This window comes from Convolutriloba macropyga, chromosome 10, assembly GCF_964194025.1.
Source record: "Convolutriloba macropyga chromosome 10, txConMacr16.3, whole genome shotgun sequence".
Lineage (NCBI taxonomy): Eukaryota > Metazoa > Xenacoelomorpha > Acoela > Convolutidae > Convolutriloba > Convolutriloba macropyga.
The window spans coordinates 55,461,342-55,486,893 of NC_134477.1; the positions used below are offsets into that span (position 1 = coordinate 55,461,342).

The 25,552-nt window shown below is 34.4% G+C and overlaps 1 protein-coding gene across 1 annotated transcript in view; it reads left to right on the forward strand.

Moving 5' to 3' along the window:
- The window catches only part of LOC142348080 (uncharacterized), a 28,629-nt gene extending 5,814 nt beyond the window's left edge, over positions 1-22,815 (forward strand). Inside the window, exons 2-5 of the mRNA XM_075399245.1 lie at positions 3,407-3,822; positions 5,899-6,100; positions 13,428-13,697; positions 22,772-22,815. Of these exons, the coding sequence (XP_075255360.1) occupies positions 3,622-3,822; positions 5,899-6,100; positions 13,428-13,697; positions 22,772-22,815 (717 nt within the window). The 5' untranslated portion in view covers positions 3,407-3,621. The remainder of the gene's footprint in view (positions 1-3,406; positions 3,823-5,898; positions 6,101-13,427; positions 13,698-22,771) is intronic.
- Positions 22,816-25,552: the final 2,737 nt, after the last annotated feature.

Here is a 25,552-nt window from a genome sequence, read left to right on the forward strand (position 1 = left end):
TTGGTCTAGTCGTTGTTTTTTATAGTCAGTAGTAAGATTTTTAAAAGCTTTTTTAAAGGATGTTATTTACAGAACAAAAATTTAAATCAAGTCTAATAATGACACGTTCAATTGACTTCCTAAGGAGTTTTAAGAAACCTACTTAGTTTTAGTCGACACCTTATTGTTGTAATCACTTTTAAAGGTACTTGTTTTCAAAATAAACAATGGTTTATTTGACTTTGCCACTTTTTTTTTCGTCCAATTCGAGCTTCAAGTCATCAAAGACAGGTCACTTCGTCTTTCTAATAGATTAAATTTTAAAATCTATTGCGGTTTCACGTTATAATTAATGGTTTTTTTGTCATTGAAACTACGAGTTTCCACAATAATACTCAATTTTTGGACATTTTCTTATCTCTTAAGTTTTTCTTGTCTTGGCACATTATGGAATTGTCCGATATCACTTTATTGGCGTTTATAAAGAAGGCACAATTGGTAATATGAAGTTTTCAGTGAAATGAATACTGTATTCACTATTTGGCGATTTCAGCTGATGGCTAAACTTTTCATGACGTTGAAATCAAAACAAAAACAGGTGTATTTTTCGACTTTGCTTTTTGCTGTTCTTTTTTGTCTACTTGTTCCCTGGTCTCATCAATTAATGGTCGCATATCACATTTTTGGCACAATTGGACAAATCTAAAGTTTTAATTGCCTTGCTTGTTGAAACGGCATCAACACGAGTTCTTCGCAAAATTTAGTTTTATTTTTTTTGTCTGTATTGGCCGCTTTTCGTGATCGTAAGAGATAATCTGAATGAAGATAGATCTCGGTTTTTTCGAGAAATAAGTGAACTTATTTAATGATCTGAGTTGATAGCTAATGTTTTGAAACTGAAACTAATTGTTTTTGAAAAATAAATGTTTTTTCTAATTCTGCCACTTTTTGCTCTTTCTTTGTCTAGTTGTTACTTGGTCTCAATTTTCAGAGCTCACATATCGCATTATTTGTTTTCAAAGAAGGCGCAATTGATAATATTTTTGTTTCAGAATAGATTATAGTCTTAACGGCTTCGACGTCGTTTTATCGCAAAATATATCTGAATTTTTGATTTTCGTGTGTTTTTGTTTTTGTGCAGACGTATGACACATTCTGGATATATTGCCAGGTCTCAATTTCTTAGTATGGTTGTATAATCAAAGATAAACCTATTTAAAAACCAGTTGATATCCAATGGTTTTCTTTAATGGAAGAATTATTTGTTTTCAAAAATTTTAAACGTAATTATTTTAGCAGTTTGTGTTATGTTTTGTCCACTCGTTATGGAGTCTCTTTAAGTACTGGTTATATATGTTTGTAGTGAATCAGGTACTTGTTTTCAAAATAAACAATGGTTTATTTGACTTTGCCACTTTTTCTCTTTTTTCGTCCAATTCGAGCTTAAAGTCATCAAAGACAGGTCACATCGTCTTTCTAATATATTAAATTTTAAAATCTATTGCGGTTTCACGTTATAATTAATGGTTTTTTTGTCATTGAAACTACGAGTTTCCACAATAATACTCAATTTTTGGACGTTTTCTTATCTCTTAAGTTTTTCTTGTCTTGGCACATTATGGAATTGTCCGACATCACTTTATTGGCGTTTATAAAGAAGGCACAATTGGTAATATGTAGTTTTCAGTGAAATGAATACTGTATTCACTATTTGGCGATTTCAGCTGATGGCTAAATTTTTCATGACGTTGAAATCAAAACAAAAACAGGTGTATTTTTCGACTTTGCTTTTTGCTGTTCTTTTTTGTCTACTTGTTCCCTGGTCTCATCAATTAATGGTCGCATATCACATTTTTGGCACAATTGGACAAATCTAAAGTTTTAATTGCCTTGCTTGTTTAAACGGCATCAACACGAGTTCTTCGCAAAATTTAGTTTTATTTTTTTTGTCTGTATTTGCCGCTTTCCGTGATCGTAAGACATAATCTGAATGAAGACAGATCTCGGTTTTTTGGAGAAATAAGTGAACCTATTTAATGATCTGAGTTGATAGCTAATGTTTTGAAATTGAAACTAATTGTTTTTGAAAAATAAATGTTTTTTCTAATTCTGCCACTTTTTGCTCTTTCTTTGTCTAGTTGTTACTTGGTCTCAATTTTCAGAGCTCACATATCGCTTTATTTGTTTTCAAAGAAGGCGCAATTGATAATATTTTTGTTTCAGAATAGATTATAGTCTTAACGGCTTCGACGTCGTTTTATCGCAAAATATAACTGAATTTTTGATTTTCGTGTGTTTTTGTTTTTGTGCAGACGTATGACACATTCTGGATATATTGCCAGGTCTCAATTTCTTAGTATGGTTGTATAAATAAAGATAAACCCATTTAAAAACCAGTTGATATCCAATGGTTTTCTTTAATGGAAGAATTATTTGTTTTCAAAAATTTTAAACGTAATTAACTTTGCAGTTTGTGTTATGTTTTGTCCACTCGTTATGGAGTCTCTTTAAGTACTGGTTATATATTTTTGTAGTGAATCTGAAGTTAACTTTTTTAGTTTAGCTTTTTTGACGATGTATTAAATTTGTTATTAACTAATTTTCGAAAAAATAGACGTTTTGGAGGTAAATAATATAGCTTTTTTTTTCTAATTGCTTTGATTTGGAAGCAACTTTTTATACACAAATTATTTTTTATCTCTTCCTCATTTGGTAGACAATTAAACGAAAAATTTCGATGAGTGGGTTCGGAACATTGTGCGAACGCACAATACCGAGGCTCCTTGTTTTTTCAATTAGTTTTTCAATTTGAATAATCAAATTTTTGTGATAATAAGAAGTTATCGGCTTAAAAGGAAAATGGCTGGAAAAAATTTGTCGATCTGTGTTGACATTTTTTGCATTGATTTTTTGATCTTGTTTAAAGCTTTAAAAACCATCGCTAAGATTACCGCTAATCTTATAAAAGTCACCGCTTTGTGGCGAAAAAATAACCGCTATTCATAGCTAATCTTACATAATTTTTTAAACAAAAACGTCGATCCGGGTTGTTGAACGGTACAGTTACAGAACCTCGCATGAAAGTATGTTGGTTGCCAGTCCACGGATGAGAGACTGAAGATGCATTCGTTTCAAAGCTAAGTTTTCATCACAAAGGTCGATTTTATTAAAAGTCAGCTACAGTGTTATCACATGTTCCCTGTAGCATTGCTGTCTTTCGGAATTCTGGCAAACGTTTTTTTCTGGAAACTTGGAAAAATTATACAGTAAACAACGGTGGAAAGGTAGGCAAAGAAATTATCGAAATTGACCGGTTTAAGGTGTCAACATTTTATTTTTCGGGTGCAGATTCTGTGTGTTCTGTCCCTAATAAAACATTTGATACAAATTTAAACTAATCATCTGAAGTCAAATCATGTGCAATTAGCCGCTGCAGTTGGTAATTCTGCTACTTCTCATTCAAATCTGGCAAAATTATTTTAAGCAATTTAGCTGTAAATTTTTCCTAACCCACGTATGAAGGTGAATAATTACTGTCATGCTAGAAACCTTACATAATACTTAACAACACCAATTTTGTTAAACTCTCCAATTTAAATTAATTCTGATGAGCTAATTTTCTTGGTTACCATTCCTTTATCGATGTCTCGTGGATTGGTTGCTGTGATACTGTTAATGTCAACGACTTTGTTTCCTTCATGTGACCTAATGGCGTCGTTTGATGCTAAAGAGTGTCCTTGTTTACAACCATATGGCACCCATTTTAGACAAGTTCACGCGCAACTTGTGCAGCAGTGCTTCAGTTTCTGTGTCGTCAAAAAATGCTACGCTTTTAGCTTCAAGGTCAGTTTCTACTGTTTATTCTCTAATTAAGGGATGCAAAACGACTTTAAGCTCCTATAGCCGAAAAATGGGCGTTCCTTATAAGAGTGTAACATTAAGTTTTAACAGTGTAATCAAAAGAGTGTAAATCCACTCTTATTCCACCTTTAAATCTTAAAAAAACACTTAAAATGGAATTCCACGCTTAATAGGGGGGGGGGGGGGGGGGCACTAACGGTGTAAAAATATTGTTTTTACACTCTTTTCCCCGTTATTTTTGGACAAAATCCTCGGCCCGTGTAATCAAAAATCCTTGATTCCCGTTAGGATTTGTCATCAAACCGTTTTTTTTTTCATTTTCTACAATTGTTTTAAGATCCTTTGACAATTTTTTAGTGGGAATATTTGTTTCAATTTAAGTCCAAATATTTCTTGATTCTAGTTAAGCATACACTATGCTACCAGAAAGCTACGTACACCTAAAGAATTTTTTAAATTTCGGAATTAGTGAATTGTAAATATCTTAGTTGGACAATTGAATCTTGGGTAGTCAAGCAAATAATCAGTCAAAGTCATTGGGCAGCATATCACTCCTTTGGACATTTCCCGTTCTTCATCAATTGGAGTCTATCGTATTTTGCGGAGTTTTGTAACATAAAGCTAATTGGTTTATACAAGACTTTCCGCTCACATAACCACACAATCGGTTAAAATCCTGAAGAATTGTTAAAAAGCCTTAAACATGAAAAATTATTCAAATTTGTTCTCCAAAAACGCGTCATTACACCTTAAGCTTTTTAACGCCCAGCAGACTGTTCATACAGTTTTATCACAATATTTGCGTCAATTTGCCCATAAATTTTCAATAGAAGTGGACTGTATGCCGGCCATTCCAGACCTTCCACTCCTTTTCTTGCTAAAAATTTCAGTTCTTCGATTTATGCATAGGTGCCTTATCTTGTTTTTTTGTAATGTATCAAAATTTCTAAATAGTCCTGGCGTTTAGCTTGTTTCAACACCTAACAAGGATTTTCCGTCCATCTGATTGTATTGCACCCCAAAACAATCGATTGCTTGTCCGATATCAAATCTTTGTGTTTTTTTAACATTCAAAAACAACGTTCTTCCAGAAAGAGAAAGGCTTCTTGAGATATACTGATACACAATATTGAACGAAATCACTTGCTTTTTTGCTTCAAACTGACTTTTTTTGCAGCATTTCTGGAAAAATCGCCAATTTTTTGTCGAAAATTTGTCTAACTGTACCTCAGCAAGTTGTATCGGAGCAAGAGAATGTGCTATGAGTCACTCTAATACGCGCCAGTGAGTTTTTGGATCTTATAAAACGTCGATAAGTATTTTTTCCAGATTTTTCACTAATTTTCTTTCTACTAATTGTAGATTAAACACTCTTTAAATTATTTCCTTTTCGGTAATTTCCAAACAATACCTCACAATAGACATATTGGTGCATTAAAAACTTAATTTTATATATAGAAGCACTTGCAAACAACCTAAATGAAATCATTACTTCTGATATATAATAAATAACTCAGGGTGTTTGGTAATTTGATATTTTTGAATGTTATTTTTTTAAGCTAACGGCTATGCATTTTTAAATTTACATGTTTTTTTGCTAAAAAGCATAATACATTGACAAAAATCAGATCATTATTTACCAAACAGTGGGGCTATAATATTTGAAAAATTGAAAAATAATATTTACAGTCTAATAGAGAAGTACTGAAAGGATGCAGTCCTGTAATGAGTAGGGAAACTTAAACTGAAAATATTTTTTTTCTAGCAAACTCATTTGGTCTCATTTCCTGATCAAAGTTTCGTAAAAATTTTGCTCCCTCCCCAGATGTGGTATGTGTAGAGACAACCTGTCCTTGTTCTTTCTGTTCATAGACGCAGTAGCGTAGTGGGGCTATAATCTAGACACCATAGACGCTCCCCCACACCTGAGTTCACATAATAACATGTTTCTATTATCTCTGCCTAAACATAAGTTTCGGGTGTCTGCTGTTTCGCGGGGGGGGGGGGGGGTGTACGAAACAGAATAGATCTCGTTTAACTGGATGTCATTTTGACAAGGAAGACGAGGGCGAATGCCGTCTCTACAACATAGAAGACATGCTTTACACTAGAAATTCTCTGTACACCTTCGCATGTGATGGGGTTGCGAATACGTTTGCGTGGGGATCTGGCTGGAAATTCTACCTCAGGACATCTGGGGGAGCTTACTCTGACACTTATGACTGCGATGACTTCTATAATGATTATCCACACGCCCCAGGCTAGTAGACTTTTGGCATCTTTCCATTTATGCACCCTCGCTCAGCTTAGTTTATACCCCTTCTTAGTTTATGCGCCTTGAGCCCCATTGCCTTCTTCTGCGACTAGACCTTGGTCTTTGCAACCCTCAAAAACACGTGCTCGATTTTTACATAATGACTTACTATGTAACTGTAACGACACGTGGTCTGTAAATGAGGGTGGATTTCGTACGTGCGTGCACCATCGGAAAAGATCCGTCTATTGTGATGGATATTTCGGTGCTATTATGTCCCCCCAGTGTTTTTTTATGACCCATTTGTTAGTGTATAGCACGTTACTATGTAAAATTAATGCACGTCCGCCTGGGGGTCATAAAACATATATTCCCACTAAGCTGGGGGGGGGGACGGAATAGATCCCATATTTAAATTAATCATTGTTCAAGATTCATTATGAAAGAACTAATATCCAGCAGTTATTTTGTGCGGGGAAAAGCTCTGAAAAACGCTGAATTGTGCTGATAAGTGCCGTTTCATCCAAATGCATATGCTAAATCAACAAGATGATTTTTTGATCACATAAATTGCAGACCAGAGAGGGGGGAGAGAGGTTGTACGCTTTTAATAAATCCCTTATATTTACCGGAATGAAATCTTGAAATGTACCGGAATAAAAACCTGACCAGCTCATATAGGTGTCAAAACTATCCTCCTCAATAAGAACTTTTACTAGTAAAACTTGCTTTAAAAATTCTTTAACCGAGTTTTTAACCGATCAACACAAGAAAGTACCCGTTAATAGACAAATAGGAGCCTTCTAATCCTATTTTTACCTGTGAGAACGAACAGCCACAATTTGAAGATTATTATATTAATAACAATGCTGATTAATTTATTTGACATTTTAAAGCATGTAGATATTTAACCTTTATATTCTGAGTAATTAACATGTTTCAAAAAAACACATTATAGATTAATTGGATCTTTTCCGTGTTTGTGCCCCCAGCTTAATGGGTGCATACTATTTGCACCCCTCAGACGCACGTGCTATTTTTTTACATAACAATTTACCATGTAATGACGCCTGTTCTGTAACTGGGAGTGCAAAACGTCCGGGGGGCACAACGGAAAAGCTCAGATTGTTTAAATTGACGGTTCACTTCATCAGATGGTTTATTCGGAAATGAACTCTAAAGAGAGACGACCAAAAAACTCGTATTACATCTAATGGTTCCCAACAATAAGATACCAAAAAGTTATCACATTTTGTTCAGCCGGTTGTAAAACCATTTGGTCCCAAATTGGAATAAATGATCTTACAAGATCTTACAAGATTAACTTCTGTTTTCGACTCGGGTCGGGAAAACGGTTACATGACAAAATACCGAATACCAAAATACCCAATGACATCATACCCAATTTATTCCCTTTGATCTTTTCGTTCAATAATCCGATTAAAAATGCACTAACTAAATATTAAGCTAATCAATCGTTCTGGTAGTTTCAACTTTAGAATAAAATATTGGGTATATTTTGTCATGACACCGGGAAAACATTTTCTTTGAATGGGGGCAACATCTTTAGGCCCTTAAGCTAACGGCTATGCATTTTAAAATTTACATGTTTTTTTGATAAAAAGCCTAATACGTTGACAAAAGTCAGATCATCATTTACCAAACAGTAGGGCTATAATATTTGAAAAATTAAAAATAGTATTTACAGTCTAATAGAGAAGTACTGAAAGGATGCAGTCCTGTAATGAGTAGGGAAAATTAAACTGAAATTATTTTTTTTCTAGCAAACTCATTTGGTCTCATTTCCTGATCAAAGTTTCGTAAAAATTTTCCTCCCTCCCCGGATGTGGTATGTGTAGAGACAACCTGTCCTTATTCTTTCTGTTCATAGACCCAGTAGCGTAGTGGGGCTATAATCTAGACACCATAGACGCTCCCCCATACCTGAGTTCACATCATAACATGTTTCTATCATCTCTGCCTAAACATAAGCATCGGGTGTCTGCTGTTTCGCGGGGGGGGGGGTGGTGTACGAAAGAGAATAGATCTTAGTTTAACTGGATGTCATTTTGACAAGGAAGACGAGGGCGAATGCCGTCTCTACGACATAGAAGACATGCTTTACACTAGAAATTCTCTGTACACCTTCGCATGTGATGGGGTTGCGAATACGTTTGCGTGTGGGTCTGGCTGGAAATTCTACCTCAGGACATCTGGGGGAGCTTACTCTGACACTTATGACTTCGATGACTTCTATAATGATTATCCACACGCCCCAGGCTAGTAGATTTTTGGCATCTTTCCATTTATGCACCCTCGCTCAGCTTAGTTTATACCCCTTCTCAGTTTATGCGCCTTGAGCCCCATTGCCTTCTGCGACTAGACCTTGGTCTTTACAACACTCAAAAACACTTGCTCGATTTTTACATAATGACTTACTATGTAACTGTAACGACACGTGCTCTGTAAATGAGGATGGATTTCGTACGTGCGTGCACAATCGGAAAAGATCCGTCTATTGTGATGGAAATTTCGGTGCTATTATGTCCCCCCAGTGTTTTTTATGACCCATTTGTTAGTGTATAGCACGTTACTATGTAAAATTAATGCACGTCCGCCTGGGGGTCATAAAACATATATTCCCACTAAGCTGGGGGGGGGGACGGAATAGATCCCATATTTAAATTAATTATTGTTCAAGATTCATTATGAAAGAACTAATATCCAGCAGTTATTTTGTGCGGGGAAAAGCTCTGAAAAACGCTGAATTGTGCTGATAAGTGCCGTTTCTTCCAAATGCATATGCTAAATCAACAAGATGATTTTTTGATCACACAAATTGCAGACCAGAGAGGGGGGAGAGAGGTTGTACGCTTTTAATAAGTCCCTTATATTTACCGGAATGAAATCTGAAATGTACCGGAATAAAAACCTGAACAGCTCATATAGGTGTCAAAACTGTCCTCCTCGATAAGAACTTTTAATAGTAAAACTTGCTTTAAAAATGTTTTAACCGAGTTTTTAACCGATCAACACAAGAAAGTACCCGTTAATAGACAAATAGGAGCCTTCAAATCCTATTTTTACCTGTGAGAACGAACAGCCACAATTTGAAGATTATTATATTAATAACAATGCTGATTAATTTATTTGACATTTTAAAGCATGTAGATATCTAACCTTAGGGTTATATTCTGAGTAATTAACATGTTTCAAAAAAACACATTATAGATTAATTGGATCTTTTCCGTGTTTGTGCCCCCAGCTTAATGGGTGCATACTATTTGCACCCCTCACTCGCACGTGCTATTTTTTTACATAACAGTTTACCATGTAATGACGCCTGTTCTGTAACTGGGAGTGCAAAACGTCCGGGGGGGCACAACAGAAAAGCTCAGATTGTTTAAATTGACGGTTCACTTCAACAGATGGTTTATTCGGAAATGATCTCTAAAGAGAGACGACCAAAAAAACTTCGTATTACATCTAATGGTTCCCAACAAGAAGATACCAAAAAGTTATCACATTTTGTTCAGCTGGTTGTAAAACCATTTGGTCCCAAATTGGAATAAATGATCTTGCAAGATCTTACAAGATTAACTTCTGTTTGCGACTCGGGTCGGGAAAACGGTTACATGACAAAATACCGAATGCCAAAATACCCAATGATACCATACCCAATTTATTCCCTTTGATCTCTTCGTTCAATAATCCAATTACAAATGCACTAACTAAATATTATGCTAATCAATCGTTCTGATCGTTTCAACTTTAGAATAAAATATTGGGTATATTTTGTCATGACACCGGGAAAACATTTTCTTTGAATGGGGGCAACATCTTTAGGCCCTTAAGCTAACGGCTATGCATTTTAAAATTTACATGTTTTTTTGATAAAAAGCATAATACATTGACAAAAGTCAGATCATTATTTACCAAACAGTGGGGATATAATATTTGAAAAATTAAAAAATAATATTTACAGTCTAATAGAGAAGTACTGAAAGGATGCAGTCCTGTAATGAGTAGGGAAACTTAAACTGAAAATATTTTTTTTCTAGCAAACTCATTTGGTCTCATTTCCTGATCAAGGTTTCGTAAAAATTTTGCTCCCTCCCCGGATGTGGTATGTGTAGAGACAACATGTCCTTATTCTTTCTGTTCATAGACCCAGTAGCGTAGTGGGGCTATAATCTAGACACCATAGACGCTCCCCCACACCTGAGTTCACATCATAACATGTTTCTATCATCTCTGCCTAAACATAAGCATCGGGTGTCTGCTGTTTCGCGGGGGGGGGGGTGTTGTACGAAACAATAGATCTTAGTATAACTGGATGTCATTTTGACAAGGAAGACTAGGGCGAATGCCGTCTCTACAACATTGAAGACATGCTTTACACTAGAAATTCTCTGTACACCTTCGCATGTGATGGGGTTGCGAATACGTTTGCGTGGGGTTCTGGCTGGAAATTCTACCTCAGGACATCTGGGGGAGCTTACTCTGACACTTATGACTGGGATTACTTCTATAATGATTATCCACACGCCCCAGGCTAGTAGACTTTTGGCATCTTTCCATTTATGCACCCTAGCTCAGCTTAGTTTATACCCCTTCTTAGTTTATGCGCCTTGAGCCCCATTGCCTTCTTCTGCGAATAGACCTTGGTCTTTGCAACCCTCAAAAACACGTGCTCGATTTTTACATAATGACTTACTATGTAACTGTAACGACACGTGCTCTGTAAATGAGGGTGGATTTCGTACGTGCGTGCACAATCGGAAAAGATCCGTCTATTGTGATGGATATTTCGGTGCTATTATGTCCCCCCCCCAGTGTTTTTTATGACCCATACGTTAGTATATAGCACGTTACTATGTAAAATTAATGCACGTCCGCCTGGGGGTCATAAAACATATATTCCCAATAAGCTGGGGGGGGGAGACGGAATAGATCCGATATTTAAATTAATTATTGTTCAAGATTCATTATGAAAGAACTAATATCCAGCAGTTATTTTGTGCGGGGAAAAGCTCTGAAAAACGCTGAATTGTGCTGATAAGTGCCGTTTCATCCAAATGCATATGCTAAATCAACAAGAAGATTTTTTGATCACATAAATTGCAGACCAGAGAGGGGGGAGAGAGGTTGTACGCTTTTAATAAGTCCCTTATATTTACCGGAATGAAATCTGAAATGTACCGGAATAAAAACCTGACCAGCTCATAGGTGTCAAAACTGTCCTCCTCAATAAGAACTTTTAATAGTAAAACTTGCTTTAAAAATGTTTTAACCGAGTTTTTAACCGATCAACACAAGAAAGTACCCGTTAATAGACAAATAGGAGCCTTCAAATCCTATTTTTACCTGTGAGAACGAACAGCCACAAGTTGAAGATTTTTATATTAATAACAATGCTGATTAATTTATTTGACATTTTAAAGCATGTAGATATCTAACCTTAGGGTTATATTCTGAGTAATTAACATGTTTCAAAAAAACACATTATAGATTAATTGGATCTTTTCCGTGTTTGTGCCCCCAGCTTAATGGGTGCATACTATTTGCACCCCTCAGACGCACGTGCTATTTTTTTTACATAACAATTTACCATGTAATGACGCCTGTTCTGTAACTGGGAGTGCAAAACGTCCGGGGGGGCACAACGGAAAAGATCAGATTGTTTAAATTGACGGTTCACTTCATCAGATGGTTTATTCGGAAATGAACTCTAAAGAGAGGCGACCAAAAAAAGTTCGTATTACATCTAATGGTTCCCAACAAGAAGATACCAAAAAGTTATCACATTTTGTTCAGCCGGTTGTAAAACCATTTGGTCCCAAATTGGAATAAATGATCCTACAAGATCTTACAAGATTAACTTCTGTTTTCGACTCGGGTCGGGAAAACGGTTACATGACAAAATACCGAATGCCAAAATACCCAATGCCATCATACCCAATTTATTCCCTTTGATCTTTTCGTTCAATAATCCGATTACAAATGCACTAACTAAATATTATGCTAATCAATCGTTCTGATAGTTTCAACGTTAGAATAAAATATTGGGTATATTTTGTCATGACACCGGGAAAACATTTTCTTTGAAGGGGGCAACATCTTTAGGCCCTGAAGTACATGCTCAGAATCGCTTACAATGGTTTGAGAGTAGCTATATCATCATAAGGTTTCAAGTACTTGTCCAATGAATTTTTTGACAGTGCTGAATAGAAAATTGGAACTCAGTAAAATTGTGGACGTTTGACGCAACTGCAGTTGTTTAAAACTTCATCAGGCATATCAAGTGCGCCAACAGCGGCTGGATAATCTTGGACTGCAATGTCTTACGACAGGTCAACAACACTAGTCTGCTCAAATTTTCACAGAAATGACTGCCAATGAAAGGTGGATAATTTTCAATTGAATTTAACCTTTGAAAAACAGTTTCTACTATCCTTCACCTAAGAAATGTTTTAGATAGTTATAGTAAGAGGTCTGCAATTTTGTTTCTCACTCGAGCTGCAAGAAGAGAATTTCCACTGGTCATTTTATTCATTTTTGGCACCAGACTTTTCCCTAGAAAAAAAAACAAGCTCTGCTTTGACTCACACATTACAATCTGTACACAGACCTGGAAAATGGGCGGGGCTGTAAATATCTGGGTAGGCTATTATCAACATGTGCAAATCAAGGTCTTCATGAGGTCCGCAAAATAACATCGTGGAATAGTGATGCTACGAAGGATATGAAATTCTGCGCTGTGCTCTGAGAAACCTTCAACTGAATCCGATGGTAGCCCTTCCTCCCAATACTGTCCGCTGACAGTCTGGATATCTCTCAAGAGCAGTAAATCACTCACGGTAAAAGGCAACAAATTTAATTCGGCCTAACACCTTCAACGCAAGGCTTAGCATGCACTGATCTTTGCGTGAAAGTCGTAGTCTGAGCAATTAGAGAATTGAGGGCAAGAAAGGTCTTTGTACTAAAAGGTAAATTTAGTCAGTTAGTTTACAGTTAAGTCTTAGAAACGCATGTGGAAAACACGTAGGCGAAACAAATATGTTTTAACGGATCTATTCTGTTTCGGCCCCTAGTGTGTTTTACGCCCCCCCCCCCCCCCCCCCCCCCCCCCAGTTACAAATTATATGTTATATAGCACGTTACTATGTAAGAAAATAGCACGTGCGCCTGGGGATTTATGCTCACTAAAATGGGGGGGGGGGGGACAGAATAGATCCGTTTTAACCGCGCTTTTTTCTAACTTTCTTATAACCTTTAATTTTTTTTTCATGTGATCTTATTTGTGAAACTGGAATTATGCAGTTTGTTTTAGATTTTGTCAAAACTGACAAGCTGCGTGTGCGTGGCTTTTTCTTCAAACAAGGCGAACATTTCTGTGACCGGACTTATGGGCATATTGTCAAAATGATAACACCGGCTGATTCGAACTGGATGGCTCATAATGCTGTCAATGCTAGCTCAACGGGAGAGTTTTTCAAAATTGAAGTGACCGATTGTATTTTGAGAATTAGGACAACTGTGCAACCCTACTGGACACCTTATAACTCACCTCTGCAGGGGGTGCAGAGTGCTGAAAATACACGTAAGTATAAACAGGCTGGGAACTCATTGATCACGTGACTCAATAAAAGTCTTTGATAACGGATATAACCAGGGACAGAATTTAAGCGTTATACCCTGTTAGAATTTAAGAACAATTATCAAGGATAACAAGACGCGACCTAATGTTTTTCTTCTTGCAAGCTGATGGATCGTCTTGCAAGATTTTGCCATTTTTGTGCAACAGCTTGCAACCCTAGTTGAAATCTAAGGTCAAGTTTGCAAAAATTTGCAAATGGATATACAAATTTTGTAAAATAATGTATTATATTTGCAAATATTTGCAAACAGGTTTTGCAAATTTGACATTAATTTGCAAACAAAATTATAACTTTGACATTAATTTGGAACTAATTTGCAACTCTCCCATTAATTTACATTTTTTAAATAGCCGCCCTCCTATCGCGGGCTTTTATAGCGCTCCTATTACAATTCAAAGAATTTGAATTGCATTGGGGAGCTGCGTTTTTTTTAAGATGTGTTCACACATTTTTCAATGACTTTGATCTTTCAAAACGGGATAAACAGGTAAAGCCCAGCGGGCATTAAGTTTCATTAGAGGTCCAAAGTGGGTTTTAGTAGTCTTCCAAGTGCTTATAGTGGTGCAGCTGCTGGGATGGCCTTAATTTAAGGTTAAAAGATCATTTTTAGGAGTCCTTGGGCTCAAAATGGTGCATTTTTTCATGTTTTTTTGTGATTTTTTGTTTTGATTAGTCTTAGGTTGAAGTTTTTAAAAGTTGATGAAGGCCTCTTGCGAGACAAAATTAATTGTTATGACGAATTTGAGCTATATGTTTTGGTACTACACACACAAACACGCAAAATGATACTAATTTTCGCCATTTTTTCATGTTTTTTGAATCTCCGTCCAGGCCAGTGAATCTCCTTTAAGGTTTGATAATAGGGTACAGCATGGTTTCTAGTAACAATAGATTGGTTTTCAACATTTTAATTAAATTTTGGCGTTTTTTTTTTAAATAAAATCTGCAATTTTTTCAAGGTTTTTTTGAAGGTTTTGTCAATTTTTGATATTTGTCCATTCTCAAGTGTCAGAAAACCTATTCCACTGTCTGATAAAAAGTAATGAATGGTTTTTAGTTTCAATGGATTTATTTTTAACACTTTAACCTTTCGAAATATGCTTTTTTTTCAAGTTTTTTCAAAACATTTTTCTTTTATTCAGTTTTTCTTGCCTCAGTAGCCAGGTAGCCTCATCCAGGGTTTGATAGTGTGATATGTTATTAAGTAGTTGCTAGGGGGCAATTGAATGGTTTTCAACCTTTTAATAGAACAAATTTCTATTTTTTGAAATTTTAAATTTCTAAAAATTTTTGCCTATCGATCTTTGAGCCAACGATTTTTTAAGGCTTGGAATTGGGCTACTGGATAGCCTTAGAGACACATAAATGATTCCGAAGATAATAATATCACAACATTCGACACCATTTCAGTAAATTTTGCAATTGATTTCGTTTTTTTTAAACTTTTCCGGTCATTTTCGAGTTAATAGATTTTCAAGGGCCAATGAATTTTTTTCAGGTCTTGCAGATTTAATACTGGACCGATTTAAGAAACAAAAATTGGTTTCGAACATATTTTTGAAATAGGTATATTTAAGGGGTCAAATTTTGCCTTAGGGTGAAAGCTGAAACATCAAAGAAGCAATGAGTATATTTTTGTCTGGTTTGTTTGATTGTTTGTTTCTCAATATTTTTGAGATGATTTTGTTTTTGTTTTGGCTGGCATCGCTCAATTGATCTGCTGGTCAGGTATATTTTTCTAAGTTTTTCATTCAATTCTTTGAATTGTTTTTCAGGAGTCGTCCTACTATGTTTTTTTTTTCTTGGAGCTTTTTTTCGCTTTACCCATTTGGCCGCTTTTTCGACATTTTGCGTGAAATCTTTTTGATTTCTCTTGGCTAGTGTCACTCTTCTGTCATTCTGCTCAAAGTCCTTCTAAACAGCAGCTGCCCAGCAAAGCAATTCAAAATGAAGAGAGTCAGTATTAAAAAATCAAAGTCAGAAATAGAAACGGGATAAACCCATAAAGACCATTTTTAGATGCCCGGTACTTGAACTTTGTCTCATAAGTTTTAGTTACTATCTAGAATGCTTATTGGTATTGATAATAGACCCTGTAGCCTCTCACTGAGAGACAGGAGTATATTCAATTACGAAATGACATCAAAATAAATCGCCCTTAAAAATGTTTTTTTTTTACAAAAATCAGTTTTTGTTGATATAATTTTCTTTCAATCCCAGTAGTGTTGTGGGAATTAACGGCGGCTATTTTTCGGCAATCTGCTGGGTATGTTTTAGAAATTAGACCTCAGATGTTTTATCAAAAATTGGCCCAAAAAATCTTTAAAAGTGTCCTTTATCTAAGCTTAAGACCTCTTCACTTAAGATAGCCATTTGAAGTCCACTAGGGTAAATGGAACCGCTACCCGCGCGAAATGAAACGATTTCTTCAAAGAGGTTACTCATAATTAACACTACGTCGTCCAAATTACTACTTACGCCTAACTCCTATTATATGGTAATTTAGAATAGGAGAAAATCATTATGCTTTATCTATCTGTCTTACAGATGCTTTACAAATGCCACGTTTACTGATTTTTTCCATTCAACATTTGTTTTTAACTCTCCAATTTTTTTCTCAACAAGTTAAAGTAGTCATCGTTAGAATTTGGAATAAAAATTTTTTTGATCAAATGACAACCAATCTGACAGCTTGATGTTTTTAAAAATTTTATGGTTATCATGGCGAGTTTTATAACAAGGAGGCTCGGTAATGTGTGATCGCACATAAGATTCCGACCCCGCTCATCCACAGTTTTGGCATAATTGTCTACAAAATGAGGAACAGATAGAAAAACTCAAAAAAAGTAATATTAAAAAAATTGATGTATGAACGAAAAGATAGCCTCCAAAGCAAATAACTCAGTGAAGTAAGAAATGATGCTTTAGATTGATGAAATATGCCAATATTAAGAAAGCGAGTCGAGGCGAACAGCAACATCAAACTACAACAACATTAATTACATCAAAAACTCTCTGTCCGTTTTAAAAACAAAGCTTAATTACAGAGTCAAAATAGCGTCAGATAAAACTGAAACTAAACTAAATAATTTGTAATTCACGAGAAAAGAAATGGGACAAGTCCATAATAAGGCTTGGTAACAATTAGACATTAAAGAACAAAAACCGTAAAGTTGAAAAATTCGTTTATTTTCAAAACAATTTCGAAGTAATGAAAACCATTAGAAATCAAATAAAATATCCCATAAGTTTATGATTGCCAATGATTCTATAGAAAGGAATTAAGAACTGCCGGTATTCATTAATAGCCTCCCTCATCTCGGCCGGTTGTTATACCGCTCCTAATTTTTTTTACAATTCAAAGACTTTGAATTGTATTGGGGCGCTGTTATTTTCTAAGATCAGTTCACAAATTTTCAAGATTTTTCAAGTCAAATTGGAGTGGTGATTGTGGTCACGCCAAAACAGGAAATGGAGCGAAAAAGCGAGTAGTTTTGCGGCTTGAATTTTTTTTGCTCTAATTTTAAAGTAGAGTGAGAAAACGGTGTTTGCACAAAAATTCGCTTTCTCGCAACTGGTTTTTTGTTCACATGCGGCAATTTCTCTTTGATTTTTACTGTTTCTTTGATTTTTTGGATCGGATTTTTTCTAAATGGTTTCCCCAATCCATTAATAGTCCGTTCTAGGTCTAGTTTTCTATTTGTTCAATGAAAATTTTTTGAATTGTACGTCAGGACTTGTCCTGCTATGTTTTTACTTCGTCAAACAAAATAATGTTTCGCTTTACCTCATTTTGCCTGTTTTTCAACACATTTTGCGTGAAATCTTTTTGACTTCTCTAGGCTACTTTCTCTTTTCTCTCATTCGCTAAAAGTGATTTTGAACATCAGTTGCTGATCAAAGTAATTCAAAATGAACAGAGCCAGTATAAAAAATTGAAGTCAGAAATAGAAACAAGATAAACCCATAAAGCCCAATTTTAGATGCCCCCGCTATTTGAACGTCGTTCCTATTAGTTACCATCTCTAATGCTTGTTGGTATTGATAGTAGCCCCTTTAACCTCTCTAAGAAACAGAAGTATGTTCAATTACGAAATGCCATCAAAATAAATCGAGACTTGAAAAATGTTTTTCGAAAATATGTGACCTCTTCAATGAAACTAGGTAACAACTAGACAAAAAACAAAAAGATGCAAAACTAAGTCATACTTGTTTTTTGTTTTGAAAAAAAAAGATGTTTCCAAAGACATGAAAGCCATTAATTACAAAATGAAATAGTTAAATAGGTTTGTTTACTCTTTCAAAGGAAGCCCTTGAGACCTGCAATTAACCAGAATATGTCTTACGTCTACAAAAAGAACGTAAGAATATGACAAAGATTAAAAATTAATTTAGTTTTTTCGTGAAGAACCCGTGTCGAAGTCATAACGACTTTTTTAAAAACATTTAGTGTTACCAATCACTTTTCACACCTTTCCCTTACAACATTAAGGTCATATTTGGCTTGTATTTCTCCAGACTATGTAACAAACAGCCAATAAAAGGATCAAAATTGCGAAATTAAAACGTTTTTTTTCTAATTTTTGGAAAACAATTGTTTTAAAAATCATGAAAGCCGTCAGCTATCTGCTAATATCAGAATATCGGCTCATCTATGCTTTCATGAAAGCCAATGACACTGGGCCGTTGTACAGGAAATTTCATACGACTAAAAAGACGAAAATAAAAACGACAGTTAAAGACGAAATTAAAAAATGCAAATAACGGCTTCGAAAAAGTAGAGACGAAGCCATTAAAATCATAATCTATCCCTTTCAGTATTTTAATATTATCAATTGTGACTTTTTTGAACGTCAATAACGTGATAATGTTACAAAACTAGAAAACTTGAAGAATGAGTAAAAACCTAAAAATAAAAAAAATGTGAAATCTAGTAGTATCAAAGCCAGAAAACCATAACTTCAGGCGTAAAACCGCAATAAAGATTGAATTGGAATTCCTTTAAAATAAGAAGCATTCTTTCATTGCTGGCACTAAGCTAAAAGTTGACCAAATTAAGAGAAAAATTGAGGCAAATTTCAATAAGCCATTATTTTTTTAAAAATCAAATATTTTTAAAAGTCAAAGCGACCATAAGCTTTCAAGTAATTAGCTAGATACACGTATTTCGAGCTAATTGGGAAGGGAATTGGATATCACTAGTGAGCTTTGATTTCAAATGTTCTCTTATTTAATTAATATTAAAAAAATCGAGTTTTTTTTTTAAAAAATGGAGCGAGTGATTACAATGCGAATTATTTTTGGATTGTAACAGTCCATGATTGGTCCAAAACTAGCCCTGCTGATGCTGTTTACCCATTAAGGACACTTAATTTTTCGAATGTTATAGATATAGATATTTTGTTAGTTAAAAAATAAATAGTAGCTGAGAAATCGTAGTTAAGAAATAAATACTGCATTTTTGATAATCTACGAATAAAGTGTGCAAAAACGGCAAAGTTATATTTACGGAGCACTTGCAACGGAATTTGAAGGGAATGGATGTGAAGTGGAAATAGCCCTCTTTTGAGTCTACAAAGATTGTGTTAGTGGTGTTTCGGTGTGTACTTTCTGAAATTTAATCAAAGTGGAATAAAGAAACTTTGATGTTTTTGATGAAAAAGTCTGAATTTTGAATTATTTAGCCAGAATTTTCTACAAAAAGTTAAATAAACATGCCGACAATATATTTTTGTTTCTAAAAATAAAATCAACGATACTTTTTAAAAATTTTGACAAATTTCAGCAAAATTGGCGAAATTTCGGTCAAAAATTCCGGAAAATGTGAATAAAATCTACGGAATTCGCTTTATTTTCTCAATAGTTTAAACTTCGATAACTCCCTGTAAAGAACGAAAATCAGGGAATCTTTTAATTTCCATATTCTACGCTGGACAAGCTTTCTAACGATACCAATCTCAACTCTCTACGATGAATATATCGATCGGCCAAAATTGTCTGAACAAAAAAAACGCATTTGAGTTTATAGTTCCTTCCCCACTCAAGAGGGGTCGGAACAAAAATATCAAAAGGGTACTGTCAAACTCAAGAACTTTTTTTGTTAATTTTATCTTTAAGGCTCCAGAAAAATTTGTAAACACGGTGGTATTCACACCACAGAAACTCATATCAATTAGAGATTCATTATTTAATAATCAAAATAATAACAATTTAAAAGTAAATATTGTCAACTATGCGTTGAAGCAGCTAAAGTTTCAGTGAAACGGATTATATAGTATAGTATCGTAAATTAGGTAATGCTGTTTATCAAATTTTTTGTAGACTTTCGTTCAGATCTTCCGTGGAAACTTTTGCTTTTGGTTTTTTTTTAATTATTTGAAACCATGCGATGATGGAATTGAAAACGATATATTTTAAGTCAGCAGCAAAGACTTAAGCTAATCTGGGTGCTTTAGAAAAATTAAGGAAGAGACTTCAATTGAAAAATAACGAATCAAATCAGTCTGTTTGTTCATTTGTACGGTTCATTAAAAGGATTTTAAAGATTAGCAGAATAAGTCACAGAGATGGATTATGCTATGAGAGCCCATTTATTTTTTTTGTTCACACCAAAAATGAGAATGAACATTGTTTGTTGTGGTGTTTTATTGCATATTTTCATCCACCTTAGATTTTTAAAAATAGGAGCAAGCAATTATGCTAAATTAAAGTATGTTACAAAATATAAATCGATTGATAAAAATCATCTTTATAGTAATGTTTTATTAAAGAAAACTCAACATCTAATTGAACTCTTAATGCTATTAAAAGTTTTTAGGTTTCAGTAAAAAAAGTAAAAAGTAAGTAAAGACAATATCTGATGTCAGACAATTCATTACATAAAGGTTTTAATTCTTCTAGTTATAAATCTTTTGAAAAGTTAAAGCTCAAACGAAAAAAGATCAATTATATAAGTGATGGTGAAGTTTTCATCGGTAGTTGCGTCTTAAATTCAAGTTAGGAGACATCACTATAAAAAACAAATTTAAAAGGAAAAATACAAAAAATGGTGGTTATTTTTAATACTTTCTTTGGATTAGTGAACGTGGTTTTTGACGGTGAAATTATTCAAAATCAATGAAATAGACAAGATATTGAGGTTTTTAGCGTGGAAATTTTATAAATGGTATAAAAACATTCAATGAATTTTTTTATATTTTTCTCAAATCAGATTTTAGTGTACTTTGAAGTGACACTGATAGTTTTCAGCTATTGTCAAGGTTCTTTTAGAGAGGACTATTAAACATCACATCAGCGAAAAAGAACTATCGAATAATTTTGCTCTAGGATAAATTAGTGAATGATATATATTATCGAAGAAAATGTTTCCCTTAAATTAATTTTTCTTAGTTTTTTGTTTTGAAACCAATAAAGTCGTAGAAAAAAATTGGAGGGTTAAAAAAAACTACACTTAAGAGAAACAAATTTCATATCAAATACATGTTAAATGACAATAGTATTGAACATGCAGCATTTTATTCTATTCAAAATAAAAATTATGTATAGAAACTGAATTTTAAAATGAAATAGCCATTGATTCCTTCAAGGCAAATGAATTGCATTTGATAAAGGAAATTTTTATTTTGATCAGCAAAATTTATTTGCCTGTTCTTAATAAATTACTTTTATAATTCTAAAGCATCACAAATTAAAACTGGTGAGGATTCTTCTGGTTTCAATTTTTTTCATTAATTTTTTTCTGTCATCCTTTAGGCTGGATCTGTCATAATTACCTTTTCGCTAGAAAAGCATGACTGCATGATTAAATTACCAATATCTATAGTACCACGAACATATAGGCTCCGTTAAGTGCACGCAGAAAATGATTGAATATTTTGAACGCATCAAAGTCAGGACATAGGAATTCCCGTCTGGGACGGTCTGGACATACCTACTTTCGGCCTGGTTTCAATTTTTTTCATTAATTTTTTTCTATCATCTTTTAGGCTGGATCTGTCATAATTATTTTTTCGCCAGAAAAGCATGGCTAACGGATTTTTTTACCAATATTTATAGTACCAAATACAAACATGATTGAAACCTGGTTGAAATGATAAACGGGTTTATTGATAGAACTGAAAACAGGCTGAGATTCCAAACCGAAAGTTCATATGAACGCACCAGCGGGCGTAGTGATTTCGAAGTTACACCGTCTGAAAAGATAAATAAACACACGAAAGGCTGAACATAGATAACTCTGAACTTCATAATCAGACTATCATGCGTTCGAAATTGCTAATGCTCAGACTATCGTGCGTTGAAAGTAGACTATGGCCAGATTTTTATGCGAACAGCAGCAACAGGCAAAAGCAAAAAAGTTTATTGTGGGCCATGTAGATCCGTTGACCTCGAAGACCAGAGGTGAAGATCAAGATTATTTTTGTAATGACTGTTTTCCTATGTTTGTTTTAATTTGAGTAATTTCTTGATCCGATAAAAATAATTATTTTCAGTAAATTTAAGCGAAAACGTCGAAATTTTTTTAATGAAAATCTTTCTTTTGCCTAGGCAAGCTAAATTTGAAATTATTTTTCTTTCAGTTTCTTGGTTTCAACGCACGAAAGGCTGGACATATATATTTTTCAACTCACTATAATATAGACAAGAACTTGCTTTGAAATGCTTGAAAGTCATAGGAGCTGCGAACGGTCTGGACATACCTACTTTCGGTCTGGGGCCTCAGACTGGGAAAGCGGAATTCCACAATTTTTACCCTTATTCCATTTTAAGCGCTTGAACTCTTTACATATCATTCTCCGATTAAGGAGGAGAAAAAGTTCTAATTTTACACGCGATTATTGTACTTGCAGTTCTTAGAAAGGGTTACTTACACTCGATATTGTCCATGCTTAATGTCTGAGTTGAGTTTAATATTACCCAATTTGAGGGCGGGTCACATTGTCAAGACTTCAAAGGTCACCCAAAAACTCCAATCGAGATATAAAAGATTATGTCAAAGAAATTGGTGTTTTTTCAGGTATGGGGGGTGGTGCATCATGTCACCCGGGTCAATTATGCTGAGTAATAAATGGATCCAAAAAAATATACGAAAGTCATTTGCTTAAAATTAAGTTGAGAAGTCTATGTAAAATATTGAGGGTCAGATATAGGTAATTTTATTTAGCAAGTGTGGCTGTACGAGTTGAAAAGAGTGAGCAATTTTTTTTGATATTTCTGGTATAATTTTAGGTATGATTTTAGGTGGACAGTTAGTATTTTTTTCATAAAATCCCCAAAGCAGCTGTTTTTTTCTCTATTGAATTTTAGGCTGTTTTTAACTCAATATTAATTTTCAAACAGGTATTAATCAAATTTAATGAGTTGACTTGCATTTCAATAATGATTTCCAAAAATTTGTCTTTTTTATAGTCCAAAATCCAGAAATGAAAATATGAAGTGGAATTGGCTTATAATACAGTAAATGGTTGCTGCAAGTTCTAGTTATAATAGTTCTCGGACCTGCTTATCTCAGACTACAAAATTTTTCCTTTTGATCAGTTTGTAGCAATTATTTTAGTGCAGTGATCTTTTTTTCGCTTTGCAGATTGTTGGTCTCATGCTTTTATCTTTTCGTCCTCAAAAATGGGGAAAAGGCACTGCACGTAAACGGAGGTTATTAAAAGGCTAAGGAACTCCCTTTGAACCTTACGCCTTATTAGTCTGCGATTCGCCAAAATTGTTGAGGAGACTTAAAATAATCGTGTGAAGGGCGGTTCTTAGAAGTTTGACCCCCTCCCTCAACCCCCTCCTCAGTTACCCACCCTACCAGTTATCCGTCCACCCATCTCCTCCTGGCGATTTGGACCCCCTCTCATCATCTATCACTCCCTAACCCCATTTTGTCCAGTTTGCACTCTTATTCCATTCCTAGACCCGTACGCTTTACCCTTCTGAGACGCCTACCTCTTTATGCGAAGATCCTTAAGACCCAGTTGTCTACTACCGAAGCGAACCGCTCGCTGGTAGTTTGAGAGCTCTGCACCTGACAGTAGTTGGCTGTTTAATTTCTTCGAACTATTTTTGTTTGTTTTAAACAATAACTTTTTTACACTAACTCAAAATTGCAATTAAAACTCCTGTTTCCCCTGATATTTTTACTCATTTTTTATGTGGAAAACATATTGATTTGCTCACTTTTTTGTTATTATGATATGTTATTGAGCAAAGGACGCATATGCTGAATTGTCATCTCTAAATTCGGGAGTATTTGGTTGTAGGCATCGTTAATAATTGTTACTGATACGCATGCTTAGATAAATTGCTATGTATATAGTTATTGGAAATCACAAAGAGCGGCCCGAAACGTTATCGGGGTCCAGAATTTTCTCAAACGTGTGTAAGAATTGCGCTGATTTTTCAAAAATTTCGGTGAAAAAACCAAGAAGGCTTACATGATAATGCGCTGAAATAGTCAAAAACTTTGCACGAAAAAGTTGACAGAGCCTTGAACCCTACTCTGCAAGTACTGCCCATCCAATTAATCAAATTAAACAATGGCTGCTGAAACTTTCCCCATTTGCTTTGATTTTATGTCAACAAAAAATTTGGTTAATGGGTTGAAATTGTGTAAAATTTTGCTGAAAAGCCATCGCATTTGTTGCATAAGTTCTGTGCATTTTAGTGCTTTTCAGCGCATTCATTACAAAGCGTTAATTATTCAGGTAAGATTAAATTAGATCGCAGAAAATTCTCTAATCAGTGCAACAAAGCTCTGAATAGCACTGAAAATATTCCGGAAATTTGCTGAATTTTGAGAGCATCTCTTACAAGGTTTCCAAACTATTATTATATAAGGGTTTTCAACACATTGAGTTCCTCACTTAAAATTTGCACTTTCAGCGTATTTCCGAAAAAATATTGCGTTGAAACAGCGCTGACATCCAAATCCGAGTATGATAATAGCCAGGCCCAAAAATTTTCAAAAAAAATTAAGCGGACATTTTTGAAAATAATTTTTGGAGTTAACAAGGAACCAAAAAATTACTTGATGGCGGAAAATTTTTTGGTTCACCTTGTTTGAAATACAAATACAGTTCGAATGTGAAATAAAAGTTCTTAAAATTAAAATGGTTGACCTTCAAGAGTTAGAAAGGGGAGCTTCGTTATTTGAGGGGAGCTAAAAAAGTGTTTCATATCGTTTCATTATAGGTAACTAAACCATTTGAACGTGAATTTTGTCCTTATTTTTAGATAAATAACCATTGAAATCATTTTCAATTAAACAGTATTGCAATTAAGATTAGTATATAAACTTAATCTTAGCCGCCTGAAATTGTGGACTTCAGACACATAGGTCACAAATACAACTTACAATAGAAATTTGATATTTAAGAAACAAAGAGGTGAAAAAGGTTTTAAAATGTTCACTAATGTGAAAATAATTGCTTAATTGAATTTCAAGCTCGAAATGAAATTTTGCAAGAAACTTTGCTTGCTCACACCTTTTCAAATAGTTCTGGCTGAAAATTGAAAAGTTTACAACAACTTACCACAGAACCGGTGGTGACTTGTAGAACTAATGACTTTAAGGCAAATATTACTTTCATAAACTAGGTCGAAGTGGAATAAGATAACCATTCTTTTGGAAATAAAGTTGGCAGAATTCGTTTTGCGACTTTTGTACAATATTTTAAAAAATTATTCCGATGTTAACTATTTAATTATTGCAATTTCTGGAAGTAATAATTTCTATATAACTATCCCAATTAATCTAATTTCGAACCCCCCGATTTATGTATGCAATTTATTAGACAAAATT